Raw genomic sequence first — 15,792 nt, forward strand, 5'->3', positions numbered from 1 at the left:
GAGAAATGAGCTTCCTTGTGTCGTGTTTGTCGGCATGTCAGAAATTATTACAATAAACAACTCAGCAGACTGTCCCATCCATCTCTTTAATCTCTTGAAGGTGTTTCAGCTGAGAGAAGAATTGCTCTAAATCAGAAGAAAAGTAAAGCCTGAATATGTTTTTGGAATCCTAACCCAGTCTCCTTCTTTTTTTCAGGATTGGCCTGTATGTTGGGCAATTACTTTCTTTTGTAGTCCCAATAAGCACATCCCATTCCACACTGCGTTCGAGAGGACACTGCATTAAAAACTGCATTAAAGTCATGCCAAACTCTGTCTTTCCTGGTATAATATGACAAGAGGAAGGTTATCACAAACCCTTGGCGCCTTCCATAGGAAAGATTCACTTCCTGGTGCTTTAACTGGTCCACTTTTTTAATGGTGTAATGGTCACATGTATAAACTTAGGTAGAAGCAGTAAATTCTTCTGAGCTAAATAACTGGTAATTGTACTGGTATTCTTGTTAGAATAAACTAACAATGCTAGCTGTTCTAACTGTCTGCTCAGTACATACAAAGTTGTGTTTCAAAGGGTATCCATTTTACGTGCACTTAGAGCAGACATTATAGAATAAGTTTACAAGCCACCTTATAAAAACAGTATGTGTTTAATGCACTAAAGGAGTAATCTTCAGTAGATTTTTTTAATGCCATAAAATACTTCAGTCTATTTTCTTAGTAGTAGGTTTTTTTCCAAAAAAGGAAAAATAAAGCCCAAATACTTTTGCTAAGCTTCTTTTGGCACCAGTGCAACATGCAATATATTACATTTAAATGTTGGACTTCAAGGATTTATTTTTTAATTTCTTATTGCTACCACTAGAAAGTGGCTTCATGCTGTGATCCTCTGGAGAGCTTTCATTTTTAAGATTCCAGCCAGTTTCTTTTTATGTTGTGTTATTTCATCTCCATCTTCTTCAGTGCTTACTTTCACATGAAACTAAATGCAGTTGCCACTACATTCATTTTGCTGTATGAACAAATGTGGGGTGGTTTTTTGCTCAACTGTTAAAGCAAGGCTAAGGTTTCGTGATATAGCTCCATGCTGGACTAGCTTTGTGAATTTAGACAAATAATCTCAGCCTCCATGCCTGCACAGTTAATCCCAATCTTCTGACTGTAGTTTGTAAACTTCTGGGGGGCAAGAAATGTCTCTTCATGACTTACAGGGAGATGCCAAACACTGCAGTAATAGGAACTTTCAGGTAACGGGGCTTTTGCAGGGCAGTGGCAGCTACCAGGACTACACTGACAAGCTGAAATAGTATTTTAATGCTGTGTGTGGTGACTTCTGCAGCGTTAGAACTTAATACAGCTGTTTCCTCTGTCAATTACATTCATAAATTAAAAATAAAGATTGTACAACTGGTGAGACCTGTCCATTATTCTTGGTCCCAGGACAGTTCTCCAAAGGTGTAAAAATAGCTGGGAAGGATCTGTCATTCTTTCAGAGCAGAGGAAAGCCCAGTTCCTAGTAAATAGGATACCAATCTACTCAGGAGAAACAGATGACATTGGAACTTCTGTCCCGTTGTGTTTTCCCTTCCCTTCCCTCCCCACACTGGCAGTCATACCTCAGTTGAAAGCTCTCAACTCATAAGAAGCAAATAAGCAGTTCTTTGTTCTTCTGCTACCTACTGGTTATATTGCTTTTATTTATAAAAAGAAACGAATCGGAGGTTAAAAAAAAATGCAAATAGTAAAACATCATACATGCTAGGAGGTTTTCTTAATTCATTGCTTGGCAAAGGCTCCGTAGCTAACAGCATTACTTTTGCTTAGGGTTATTTGGCAGAAAATCCATCATTCTTTCTCCATTTATGAGTATTTCATATTGACTTGCACTCTTTAGCAAGGGTCAGCAGGGCATAGTATGCATACAGAATTCAAGTCCCATTTCAAAGGCTGAATTTTAATTTTAGTGGATGGTTTATTTTAAATATCATTTGAAAATTTAAGCTGTTTAATAGATTTTTTTTGTTTGTTAGTTTTAATGGCTTTTTGATACTGAAATCTAATGTTCTTTTTATGGCCTACATGCATAAGAATTAGGTTTGCTCAGACATTTCCATCATGTCAGAATAGCCCTCTTTTTTTTTTTTTTTTTAATTTATTTTCTGAGTTGTGAATCTGCAGACAGGAGTGATTTGTTTTCTATAAACCTTTTATAATTAAATTGTTAACAATGTACAAACATGGAAGAGGGAATGTGTGTGTGTATTTTGTGAAATGTTGACTTAGCCTTTAAGGCTTCAGAAAAGTCAATACAAATGTGAAACTTGATAAGGACATAAATGTGTATTTCCATTTTTGATTACGGCAATTATGGTTGGCAGAGTTTTAATTTAATCTACTACATGTTTAACAAAATTGTTTTTCTCTTTTACAGCGGTACTCCATACACACATGCACACTGAGTGTCCAGTTAATAAATATTTCAGGAAGAATTGTTGAAAGTTACATTGATTTTTGGAGTAGAAATTAGAAATGTTTTTCTAGTCCTGCGCTACCCTCTCTACCAGCCCAAATGAAATAACATCATGGTTTGGTGAAAAGGTTTGGGTATCTTTTCAGGTGGTCTCAGAAGAAAAATGCGCATCAGAGGACACCTAAGATTTTTATTTGCAGATGTTTTGTTTGCCTCATAAATTTTATGAAATAGTCTAACATAAAAGAGAAAAAGTATGATTTCTCAGAAAGTGTGCTGACTTCAAATTCTTGTGTTTTGTTGTTGTTTGTTGTTTTTTTTTTTTTTTTTTTTTTCTTGTTAATCTGCAAACAGCAAACCATATGTGCTATTCTATGCTGGAAATTTCTAAATAATTTTAATTGAATACAGTTATTTCTTTTTGAAAACAGAAGTTAGGTTTTGATACATATCTGATCTTATGACCTAGAAGGAAGAGCATTCAAAATGTTGAGAATACACGATGAGGGATACACATTTTTCTAACCATTTCCAAATATTTTAATTGGATTGCAAATAATACTAGGTTATATATGGCTAGTGTGATTTCTTAATGGGAAGAGTGTTGCTTTGGCAAAGAGCCAAAGTGCTTTTGAAGGTCAGATGTTGACAGTATCTGAAAGTGTTCAATGTCTGTTCTCTGATTTTATAAAATAATACATTAAAAGAGAAGATTAATACCCTAGATGGTATATCAGGGTCAGTCTGCTGCTCTGACCCTGTCGTTATGGATATTTTAGTTTTGCAGTTTTATATAAGTACTGTGTAACTAATTTGATTTGATTGAGAAAATAGATTAGATTCAAATGCTGGAAGAGAAAATGTGGGTCACAACTATTTTTAAGCTTTGGGTGGCCTATCTGCCTTTATATGCTGGGTCCTTTTTGTTGGTCCCTTTATACTTGATTTTCTGTGCTGACAGCTTTATTGAAGCTGACAAACTCAAACTCTTCAACTTTGCTTCCTGCAGTAATAAGTCCCATGCTTGAGATGCAAGATCTGAGTGGGAATGACGTGTCAGGGACAGAGCAGATGCTTTACATGCATGAGGATGCTGCGTCTATCTCCTGCATCTCAAACAGAGCTCCCAAGAGGCTGAATAACAGCTTCATAAATCATGGGTTGCAGGTTCAGCTTTTCCTGCAGTCAATTAGGAATTCAGCATACGGTGTGGGGCCCTTTGCTTGCACAAGCGGTGAAAAAGCACAAAAATGCGGGGGAGGGCCGAGCACAAAAGAGCAGCTGGGATGACAAGATGATGGGCAATTATGAAGAGGAACTGAAAAAATATGTATATTAATAAATTATAATCTTCGCTGGAGGAGGATCCACTAATAATGTACAAATATTTCAAAAATGGTAATGGGTAGATTGCAATGGGAATTCTGTTGCCTTGATTACATGAATTGTGGTTAAGTGGAGAAATTCACATTAAGCATTAAACAAATGACTTAGCCATGAGCTATTGAAAGGGTTTGGCTTGTAAACTCATAGAATTACGGTTTGGTTTGATTTTTATTCTGTGCTTTTTATTCTTAGTTAGGAAATCCATATAGGAAAGTCCTTCTCCATGTGGGATTTGCTGGTGTGTGACCTCAGGACTGTCACTCTCCTCAGTCTGTGATTCTTTCTGTAAGATAGATTGCATGTATATGCACACACGGTTCAATAGACACAGTTATTTTCCACAGTGATTTTAACCAGCTGAGCCCTTTTTCCTCATCCAAAAATTTTAGGAAAAACAGTAAATGCATATTAATGTTCAACACAGGCCATCAGTCTTACGCTTTGAGGAGAGATTCAAATGCTGCTCTCGCACAATTTGTTTTAAAAACCTTGGTGATTAAAACCAAAGTAATGCCTACCTGCAAGAGGTATAGGAGGGCTTACAGCTGAAAAGTTTCTGCAGTTTCCAGAATTGTTCCTGCTGCGTTTCACATGCATATGGCTATTTCATAATGTTTTTTGCAGCACAGTGGCCTTACATCACTGGCTCTTTCCCCTCACCTGCTCTTTTTTGGCTTATGTCACATCTTCTCACCTCCAGGCATTTTTTCCTATCTCCTTAACAGTACTAACTGTATCTTGTGCTTTCTCTCTCTACAGAAAGTCATTCTGTGTTGGTATCTTAAATTGTGTATGTGTTTGAAAAATGTATTGCACTCTTGATAGAATTTCTACCAACAAAGACCTCTCCACCTAAGGTCTTGTGCAGTTATTTATAGCCCATGTTGCACTGGGCAATTTTTTTCCACCAAGACAAACTGCTAGTGCAGTGGTATGCTGTTCTTCCTGCAGATACATAACAGGAGATGCCCTTTTCCATGAATTTCTAAGCCACGGCTCAGTAGTTTTGTCAACAACAGTGCTGGTGGTATCACCTTCCAGGCCAGTCATGAAGGGAAGAAATTGTCTTCTAGCAGAGATTAAGTGGAATAAAATAAAACCAGAACCTTCTGCTCCTAGAAGGAGGATTCAGTATATGCCTATGCTGAAAAGACAGCACCTAAATCATGGGAAAAATCATTATCATAAGAAGCAGGCACTGCTGGGGTGTTAGGAGGGCAGAGCAGGGAGTACCTCTCACGATGTGTGCCTTCGTGAGGAGTCTGGGGGACTGGAGGAGTTAGCCTGAGGCAAATAGTTGCATGCATTATGGGGTAGGTTTACACCAAAATGATGGATGACTCCCTGCCTGGCATGCCTCGGGTGGTTGTGCCACGTGACAGCAGCATTGATCATTCTGCTTCGGCCGCGCTCTTTGTTGTGTGGCTGCCGTGGCCTCGACCGACACTGCTCTGCGCCATCCCTGTGCAGGCACTTTTGTTTTAGGATCAGGATAAGGAAGAGTGCACATGACTGACTGGCGAGGGGATTTCCTGGCCTCGCCACTGCTAGGAGACACAGGAGCACCGGCACCTCACGTGGCAGTGGTTAGCTAAATGGGTTTGGTCTCTGAGGGTGCCTTGTGTGGCTGCAAAATGTGATGTATTCAGTGTTGGCTGTCTTTATTGTCACGCATCACCTGATCGTGTTTCTGTTGCTGTTTAGAAATCACATCATCTTCCAAGGCACATGCTGAGGCGCTGTGCTATCTGGAGAATAAGCTCCTTTTCTTCCCCTCTCTCCTGTTTTATGAATTGGTGCAACGTTAGTGCTAGGACAGGTGTTAATTCACAGCCCTTTGAAACGGGTAGAACATTTCCAGGAGAGATCTTGAGGCTCTCTACTTCTTGAAGTCAGCGTTTTCCAGATGCTTATAACGTGACTTCTCGATGCCTGTTCCAAGTGCCTTTTCCGTAGCTCTTCCTGGGGGAGTGGGCTGAGCCAAAATCTGAGAGCTCAACAGAGAGCAGCCTCACTTTGATGAAAGATGTGGTTGGGGCTGGAGTTTCAGCCGACTGAATCCTTTAAAAGGGAGAGTAAATGAACGTCTGGTGGTGGGATACACACAGAGGAACGTGGTCTAGGTGCGATGAAATTTACTATAAGCACTCTGGATAATACTGTGGATGCTGTAAGTTAATACACTCCTTATAGTTTGGGAATTGTAAAAGAACGTCCTTAAATGAAGATCAATCAGTGCTGCTGTTAATCATTCCTTCCATGCAATGCCAAATAAAAAAAAGTGGTGAGGTTTTAATTTTGTAATTACCAGAAGGCTAATAAGTCTTTGCCAAAGGCTGTGATGATCTCTTAAGTATGAGATAATGTAATTGCCTTATTCCTGTGCCATTAATTGTACTCCATTTTAAAAACGTGGTCATCTGTCTTATGAGCAAAAGGATAGCCTGTTACCTCAAATGAAACGTGCTACGAATGGTAAAAGGCTGCAATTTAAAAATCAGTCCTTTTGTTTGATATTTTTTTCTGGGTAATGTAACTTTCAAGACCATTATAAATGAAGGAGGTTAGAAAAGAACTATTTAAATTTGGCTAATGTATTCAGCTGTGCGTTACATAGCCCTTGTGCAGGACCCAACGCTTAGCCTGTGAGTAATGGGTCCTTACCTGACTATGGGACCCAGGAGGTAAGAACAAGCGGGTATAAAAGCCACCAGACTTAGCAGAGGGATGCAGAGAAACACATAGCCCATGAAGCCACGTGCAGCTCTCTATATTTCTATTAGAATTGTTTGTAGATTATAAGACATCTTCACTTTTTTTTTTTTATATCAGTATTTCTAGTAATAAATCTAAATAATGAGCTCATTACTAGTGAGCTGTGAGAAGACATCAAATTTTAAATTCAAGATGTTAGAGTATGGTTTGACAAGGTGACTAGTAATGAATTAACATCTTGGTACTGTTGAAATGGGGCTTTTTCTTCCTTCTTTCCTCTGCTTCTGCTGCTTGTTTGACACAGACACTTGTCTGGTCTCACAAGAGCTGATTTAAGTCTAACCCAGTGGAAAAAAAATATTCTGTTTTTCTGTTTGTTTGGTTTGTTGTTTGTTTGGTTAGCAAATTACAACAGTTCCAACTAGATGCATGCCAAAAGCCTGTGGGAAGTCTGGGCAGTGGGGAGGGAGGGATGGAGCAGGGGAGAAGGGAGGTAGAATTAAGAGAGAGCAGCAATGCCCCCTTTCAGCAAGGCAGGGCACACATTTGGTTCAGCCATAGTGTCAAACCATGCCCTAAATTGGTGTTTTGTGGGCAGCAATCATTGCAATTGCACTTCTGTGTATTTTCAAGAGAGGGAGGAGGCAAGCAGAGCTGGAAAGATGCACAGAGCATGCTTTCTGTCACACAGTGCCATTCCTGCCAGCTCCTGGGTTGTTCAGTTTGATTTTATGCTCCCTGAATTTAAAATCCAATATACACAGCATACATATATAAGCAAATCACTCAGAGGTCTTACACTCTTAACTGCAAGAGAATCAAGATTTAAAAATTATCGTCTTCAATCTGGACTGTAGAAAATAAAGTGAACTTTTTGCTAGTCTTCTGTCTATTGTCTGGGAATAACCTGTAGAAGTCATTGTGCAGATTTGCTTATTTAATGTATAGGATAATCTCAGAAAATACTGGCTGTTAACAGCAATTGTTTAATTTTAAAGCGACTAATTGGAAGAGGTTAGTCTATAACCTTGAGTTTCTCATTAAATGCTTTCTTGCATTTAAATGGGAAAATCCATTTATTTTTTCGGGTTTAAAAAAAAAAAAAATGTTTCTGTGGAAAAGCTTGAAATAGCTTGTTAGGGGGTCCGAAGGGAATTGGCACTTAGCTGAAGGATACTCCTGGAGCCAAGCACCCCTGTGCAGCGTTTGCTCTCAGGAGGGAGCGACACAAGACTCATGGCCATGTGAAAAGTCTGTCCTTCGGAGGAAGGCAATGTGAATCAAATTGCTCCTGTCGTGAGGTAGGATGGCAGTGTACTTGAATATGAATATTTTCTTCAGCTGATGCATTTTCTTTATGTGGAGAAGTTGAAAATTTACATATTTTTTTACTCCAAATAAATTTTTATCAGCAGAGGTCTTGGTTGCTGGAGCACTGAGTATTGCAGCTTGGAAGTAAGTGTGGAGGCAGGAGCTGGGCATTTCTAACATCTCTCACTGGAGGTGCTTCTGCAGGTGGGTCTGTGTACCTTTGCAGTGATGTCTACACAGAGTCTCCAGTGAATAGTAATCTAATATCGAATGTGACTTCAGTATCATTTTATTTGTTTTCTGAGAACAGAATGTCTTTTGCTCAGGTCTTCTTCCTGGAGAAAACCCACTAGTGATGGTTTTCACCTAAGATGCCAAATCTTCCGTATCTGCTGGTTCAGTCTAAGATCTGAATTGGCGATCACTCGAGACATCTTCAGTGCCCTTACCTCTGCAGAGCACATGCTGCTCTGGCATCTTTCTTTAGCACAGGATAAAAAGTACCTGTTCCTTTCAGTGATCCTGTGTTCTGCCAAACTAATGGCAGATATTTTTCCTATTCCCTTCTCTCCCAAAACTGAGACAGAGTGAGACAACAGCATATAAACTCTCAGAGACAATTGAAGCTATTTTCTTCATGGTGTGAAAAATGCTCATTCTTAATATACTTGCATGTAGTTTTCTATTGTGCTGGACTTTGTGTCCAGCTGTTGTTGCATGCTATCTGACAATGCATCAGAAGAAAAATGAACAGGAAAACTCCATCTCCTGCTGGGGAGGGGGAGAAAAAAGAGGAAAAAGGAGGGGGAAAAAAAAAAAATCTGTTCCATTCCAAAATCAGTCATAATACTGGAAGTTCACATCAGATGAATTGCCAGTCAGTATGGACAAACATCTGGCTTATTTTTGTTAGTATAGCTAGGGATGAATATGATATCCTGTTCACTGATCATCCTAGTTTATCTTGGCGGTTGTGCACCTTGATATTTTTCACTTAAACAAGAACATATCAGTACTCTACAGCTAGCCTGCCTTGAGATCCAGGTTCACAGTTCATGTGCTTCTGTGACTTTGAACTTTTCTTTTCCTGAGTTTACCAGCAGACAGCTGCACCAGAACAGATATGTTTACATGTGGGGAGTAAATGGCAGCTCGCAGCTCAGAGTTTCCATTTCCTTTTACATTGTTCAGGAACCCAAGCTCACAATTCTTGTCCCAAAGCTTCACCTCGTGTGCATGCATCTGACTTGGCCTGTTGTGGTGCAAGCGTTTTGTTTTGACATTGATTTGTTGATAGAAAGTGCTGACTAGGGAGAAGCTACTTACAGTAGGAATTAGCCTCAGTGTACATGAAATTACATTGTTAGTGAAATATCTTCTTTTTAAAAAAACACTTTCTGTAAGGGGTTTAAGCAGTATGTAAATGTGAGCCTAATGTGGAACTACTTTATGCAGTTATAGCATGATAGATGCATTTTTAGGTGGAGAAAAAATTACATTTTGTATTAAGCATGACTGTGAAATCTGATTAGCGGCTTAAGCCATGACACTGACTATGTAAGCTGTTGTCATGCATAGGTGATAAAATATTCCCAGATGTGCTTGGCAAGGCATAATTCCATCAAAAGGCTATGGTAATTACAAACAAGAAACAAAACCATTGGAGTGATTTGTTCATTTGCCTGAACCCTAAAGAGGAATTAGAGACTTCAGCAAGTGGTATCAATTGCTCAGAGGGGAAATCCTTGCTCTGACTTCATACAGCCTGACAGGCTTCCTATCATCTCTCTTGATTAATTTCACATTTATAAGCTTTCATTCCTCCTCTCCCCCTTTTGTTTTCAACCTAATTTGGATGTTGCAGGTTTGTGCTCTGAAAGAAAGTTACAGGTTATTGGTTATTTTGGTAGTCAAACTCAGTCAAGTAGATATTGTGTAAATGACCTGTAGAAAGCCCTGTAGCAATTGTGTGTTGTGTTTTGCCTACTGTTACTTTGAAATAAGATCCCCTAAGTTTCCCTGGTGTGTGAGAATGAGCTTAGTTTTTGGTCACCCTCACGTGGGTCTTCTGTGAGAAGTTGAATTGACTGGAGTATTTTGATTGAATTAATTTCTGATATGTGTGTCATTAATTGCTAGATTTGACCTGTGGGCCATTATGAAAAGTAATGTACTGGTAGTGCACTGCTGATACATGTAATTTTAACTTGTAATTTACGTTCTAATGACTCTATCATTCGTATGATACTTGACTATACATTTGAAGCATAAAATCACGCAGAATATTTGTAGAATTAGGAAGTTCTGATTGAATATGAGAGGGCATTTCTTTACTGTGAGGATGACAGAGCATTGGCACATGCTGCTGAGAGAGCCTGTGGAGTCTCCTGCTCTGGAGATATTCAAACCCCACCTGGATGCCATCCTGTGTAACATGTTCTGGGTGACCCTGCTCGGCAGGGGGCTTGGACCAGATGATCTTCAGAGGTCCCTTCCCACCTCAGCCGTTACCTCAGCTGTTCTGTGATTCTGTAATTAGGTTTTGCACTTTATATGACCATGTAATGAGACAGTCTGGAGAGCTGTATGGCCTGAAAATTATGCTCAGAAAATAATCTTTTAGTACCTGTCTAGATCATTTCCAGTCTTAGAAGTGCAAGGAGGAGATTTGGAGCAGAAGGCTAAACCTGGGGCCATAACAGCCCTGAGCCACCTTGGATATGTTGCCTTCAGATTGCACTCTGAGGCTAGCAGTGAAGGGCAAATACGTAAGCTTGCTGAAGGTAAGTCATTTACCTCTTTACTTTCATCACAACCACTGTGCTTGTGGCCAAGAAATCAAAGCAAGCAGTTAACATCATGCTGGCATCCTACTGTCTATTACAAGCCTCTCGCCTGATTGCAGGGAGCAGAGATTCAGGGGGACCACAGGGGTCAGAGTAGTGGGGTGCTGATGTTGGGAAGCTGGAGTGTATTGCCGGGGACATGAGGGGGTCTACAAATGGACAATTCAGCCACTGCTGTTGCTGAGATAACCACGCTCTTAGTTCAGAGTGCCTTTCCTAGTCTAAAACTAAGAGAAATGCATGGAAGAGAGTGTTGTTCTTAAAGTCAGTTAAAAAATAAAAAGAGACTGTTTAATCATGGAGTAGTAGTTGCATCATAAACTTCCCTGCCTTCAGCTGAGGTGCAGCTGACCACATCCATGCTTAGGTAGACGTTTGTTCCTGAAATCTTCATCGGTTCGCTCATAAGCTGTAATTACCTTCTGTTGACAAATCATATACGAGAAACGATAACCGAAATAGAACAACATGTATTACTTTGCATTCCTGTTCTTTCATTTAAAGTGATTAGCTGTTTTATCTCATAATCTCTGAATGTCGACTAGCTTGAAACTTCCCATTCATGGCCTGTATTTGTTTTTCTTTGGCACTTTAATTTGGAAGCAGGAAACAATCTGAAAGTAATTGTATTAAGTGTTTCAGCACAAAGATTTTAAAATATAATAGCTTGGCATATTACTCCATCTTCTCTCTATTCCTCAGAGGAAATAAAATGGACTTAGCGACTTTCATCCAGGCAGCTTTTGTACTGCATCCTGTTTCCTTCCTCACATCTGAGAAAGCACCGATATTCCTCTCCAATCTGAGTAAACCTGTTCTCTGTGTTGTAGTGGTCACTGAACACATGTATTTTGTTCACTTTTCTGCTGTTGATATAGGGTTTGGGCTGTTCACATGCATTGAGTTTAGGCAAGCCTGCATTTTGCCCTCCATATCAAAGGAAAGCATTGCAGGGAATAGATGAATATTCATAGCTAAACAGATAAGTGTCTGGGTGTTTGCCCTGGCTTTTTAGGCTGGTGAAGGGAGTCTAGCACCTCCCCAGAGACCTGAAGTGCTATGTGTGCAGTTCCTGCACTTGTTGGAGGGCTCAAATCTCTGCTTTTTGCTCGCTGAAAGGTAGCGAAAGGGGGATCCAAAGTCGAAGGAAAATTGACCCTTGGAAAAGCTTGGCATGAAAAGGATTAAGTCCCTGGAAACTTTGTTTGGAAACGTTAGGAGACTGCTATGTATATATGCTAGCAACCTTTGTAAGAGAAAAATTATTTTCCCACCCTCTCAAGTACTTGGTAGTTTATCTGTTGTTTATATTAAAGATTGATCGTGCTTATGTATTCCTGACAGAGTTCTCATTAATAACCCTGAGCCACGTAAGAGGCTGGAGGAGAAGAATGGGGGTTACTGGAAAGTAGACGTGATCACTGGCTCTGCTTTTAATATGACATGTCCTGACTTTAGCTTTGTTCCTGTGAATCATTGTGTTTGTGTAACACCCCCCCCCCTTTTTTTTTCTTGTAGTTGCTTCCATATTTGATATGTTTTTTTTCTCAGGAATATTAAAAAAAAAGATAACATACTTATTACAGCGATGTTGGGGAACGTTAATGATGACGCTTGTCAAGTTACTATCTCAAGAGGTTTCTGCTCCCTGCCATGCCCACCGCCCTGTTTTCTGGCTCTTGCTTCCTCCCCCAGCCCCAGCAGCCATTTCCTCCCTCAGAGCAAGCCGTGCAGGCGATTGTTTCAGCCTGTGCCAAGTGAAAGGGGTGGAAGAGGGCCAGGGGAGTGAGGACAAATGCACGAAGGCTGAGACTTCCTAAAGTCCATCAGCTGCCAACTGAGAGGGACTTTCTCCCACGGAAGCAAGAGCTGATCTGGAAGCTGCTCCTCATCCTCCTTGACCCCACTGAAGGTTTCCAGCCCCCAAGTGTTCAGGCAGCTCCTTGTGATCACCTTCAAAGCTTGAGAGTCAAAACTGCTGGCTAGGGGGGGAGGCTGAAAAGGAATTTGCTAGGTTTTGCAAGCTGCTTGGGATTATGGGGGCATGTTACCAGCCCTGCTTGGAATCAGGTCCAGAAGCCTCTAGAGAGGGCTATTTTACCACCCTGGTTTGTCTGCCAGGAAGTTCCTTCCCATCTTCCAGAGCCATGCTTTGATCCCATCTTTCAGGGTGTTCTGGTGGAAAATAGTTACGTGGGCAAATTTTCAGCCAATAGTTTTAATCCCTTGAATTTCTGAATTGCAATGTGCTTATGTTTGCCGAATAAGAAATCCTTTGGATCTTAAAAGAGGCACTTGAAGTAACTGATATTTGACAAACCAGAGCAAATTATCTCCAAAGAGATTGTCATTTAATACAGAATATCTTCTCTTTTATCTGTACTTCTACGAGAAATACTTCACCTGGTATATCTTAATTCTGCACAGATTTTTTTTTTTTCCTTTGTCATACTACATTAACATCTCACAGCTCTTTTGTGCAAAATCCTGGTAAAGATTTCACTTTTCAGTAGCATCTTCGAGACTGAGATGTGACTGTAGATGCTGGCTTGTGTTTATAATTAAACATCTGCTCCATAAAAGCAAGAGATGACCAAAAGTTCTGCAGACCTAGGGGAATTTAGATATGATAGCTGTGAAGAAAGCATATCTTCAGTGCAATCAAGGGAGAAGGAATAACGTAGGGAAGTCTTATATCTGTAAGAATTTTCAAACATTTTAAATCAATCTAATTATACAGAAATATCTATTTTGGAGGACTAGATGTTTGTAAAAGACTTTGATTCCAACTCATTTGGATTGCTTGTTTTTTTTCCCCATATGACTACTTTTGATGACATATTGTACATATCAAGAATAAGAGAATTTATTTCTGGGTTGGGAATAGTTTTTTAATCAGACTCAGTAATGTAAATAGCCCTCTATTTGAAAGTTCATTCAAAACTGAGTACTGGTGTATATTTAAAAGCACTGTATGGTAAAGTAGAAGTATCCTCCAGTGTTTAACTGAAAGCATGTTTTATGTGTGGTTTTGTTTTGTTTTGTTTTTTAATGTTTAACAGTGACTGAAGCTGGCTTTGGTGCTGACATCGGAATGGAGAAATTCTTCAACATCAAATGCAGAGCCTCTGGCTTGGTTCCCAGTGTGGTCGTACTTGTTGCTACAGTGAGGGCTTTGAAGATGCATGGAGGTGGGCCAAATGTAAGTTTTTGCACCTTCCTTGGAAAATAAAATTGTCGCTAAAGTTTGAAATAAGTAAAATATCTTGGTTTAAGAAACAATGGGGATAGCTTTTGGAGCAATATTTAGATACCATCTCTGACTTACCTCATCATATAGTTGTTAGCTCCAAAGGCAACGCAGAAATGCAAAGGCACAAATGAAAGAAGATGGATGAAAGAGCTCTGAAGAAGCACTAAATCTTGTGAAGGAGGGAAGTTTGTTTGTGTGGAGGAAAGAAAAAAACAAAAAAAAAGCTATAAAATGGATATGTTTTCTTTTCCCTGCATTTTGAAATAGCATATCTGAGTGCATTGAAGTAGTCACAAGCTGGGAAAGTTGGCAGCTGAGGAGGACAGAGAAGAAAGTTCAGGCTGCAGTATGTGAGCGGAAGTAGGGAACATTGTTTATGAAAGTTTTGAGATTTCTTTCACTGCAATAATGGGAACTCCTTCTGTCCTTTTAGTCTGCTCAGGTTAATTCCCTCAGGGATGCAAAGGTAATTGGTACAAGTGTGCAAGTGTTTTCTCAGTGTACCAGAAGTGTATCACTTTTTGCTATTTAAGCCAAGAAGACACTTGTATAGATAACTGATTCTAGAAGTACTCCTCAGTCATACAAGCAGACTGGACTCTGCTAGCCGAGCAGACAGACGCTAAGCTCCTAAAAACACTTTTTTGCCCGATGGTATGCAAGAGAGTGATGCTGCCAGGGAAACAGTCTTACTGGATGAAAATACCAGAGCTGTTGCCGCAGCCACAAAATTTTGGACTGCGTGGTCTTCTTTACAGCAAATCATCTCATAGAGCTGAGCTTTTTCCTTTTCCAGTCTTTCAGGTTGGCATAATTATATAACTTTGTATCATTTTAGTCCACTTTAATGCAAGTTTTCTTTATTTTTAATAACATTCTTTCTTGCATGTCAGGCTGGTGTACTTTTATCATTCAATCTAGTAAATATACCACTTGAATACGTCCTCGTAGCAGTCTCTATTTCTGTCTGAGTTGTGTCTTTAGCAAGTATAGAGCTTTCATTTGGTCATGTAATACATCATAGAGCTACGCTGAATGCCAGATACTTTTACTGGGAGCTAGCTGTAAAATGGACCAGGACCAGTGCCTAGGAGAAAAGTGACCAAGTCCAGTACCTGAGATTGATATATTTGGTCCTGGGAGGCTCAGAATAGTACACCAGTCATACTCTGCCATACCTGTTTTCTTTCCAGCAAAGGAAGTTACTTGCATGAAATTCCTTGCCATGGGCAATAATTACAGAGCACCCAAAGATGATGTTTGTCTTCTGTTTATCTGTGTCAGAGCTGTTCCTTCAGCCAACTGTTGGAGGTTCCTTTCCACTGTCTTTGCACTGCTGGTGCATCGTTAAACATGTAGAACAGGGTCCAATTACATTCTCTAATAAATCTTTTACAACTAGTTGCTGAGTAACTACTTGTGTCTTGCTGCTCAGATACAGTGGGAAGTGTTGCTACTCTCCTTGTATCGGTGTAACTTGCAATAAAATAGAGGCTGCAATCACCCTATGATTTTTTTTGTGCCATATTTGTACTGCCAGGCAGTATAGAAAACAAGCAAAAGTGCACTTCTGACTACTTAGGATCATGACAAGTGTTAAATCTGTGGTGACTTTATTATTCCAGGTAACTGCTGGTGCACCCCTGAAGAAGGAATACACAGAAGAGGTAAGAGGAACTACTACAAAACTTTAGGAGGAGTTTTTGTTTAAAAACCACTTGGTGGTTATCCCTCCTGTGTGTGCTATGTGTGTCACTGCATGGTAGATTGTACTGAGGAACTGAACCAGCTGAAAAATAACTTTTCAGTAAACT

General features: G+C 39.8%; 1 protein-coding gene across 2 annotated transcripts in view; it reads left to right on the plus strand.

Annotated features, from left to right (window-relative positions):
• MTHFD1L (methylenetetrahydrofolate dehydrogenase (NADP+ dependent) 1 like) overlaps positions 1–15,792 on the plus strand; it is a 149,392-nt gene that overhangs the window by 69,751 nt on the left and 63,849 nt on the right. For both annotated transcript variants that reach the window (XM_084284268.1, XM_084284269.1), the window contains exons 21-22: positions 13,788–13,927; positions 15,604–15,645. In XM_084284268.1, the coding sequence (XP_084140394.1) occupies positions 13,788–13,927; positions 15,604–15,645 (182 nt within the window). The remainder of the gene's footprint in view (positions 1–13,787; positions 13,928–15,603; positions 15,646–15,792) is intronic.

Source organism: Netta rufina, assembly GCF_964035555.1.
Source record: "Netta rufina genome assembly, chromosome: 3".
In the NCBI taxonomy this organism is placed as follows: Eukaryota; Metazoa; Chordata; class Aves; order Anseriformes; family Anatidae; genus Netta; species Netta rufina.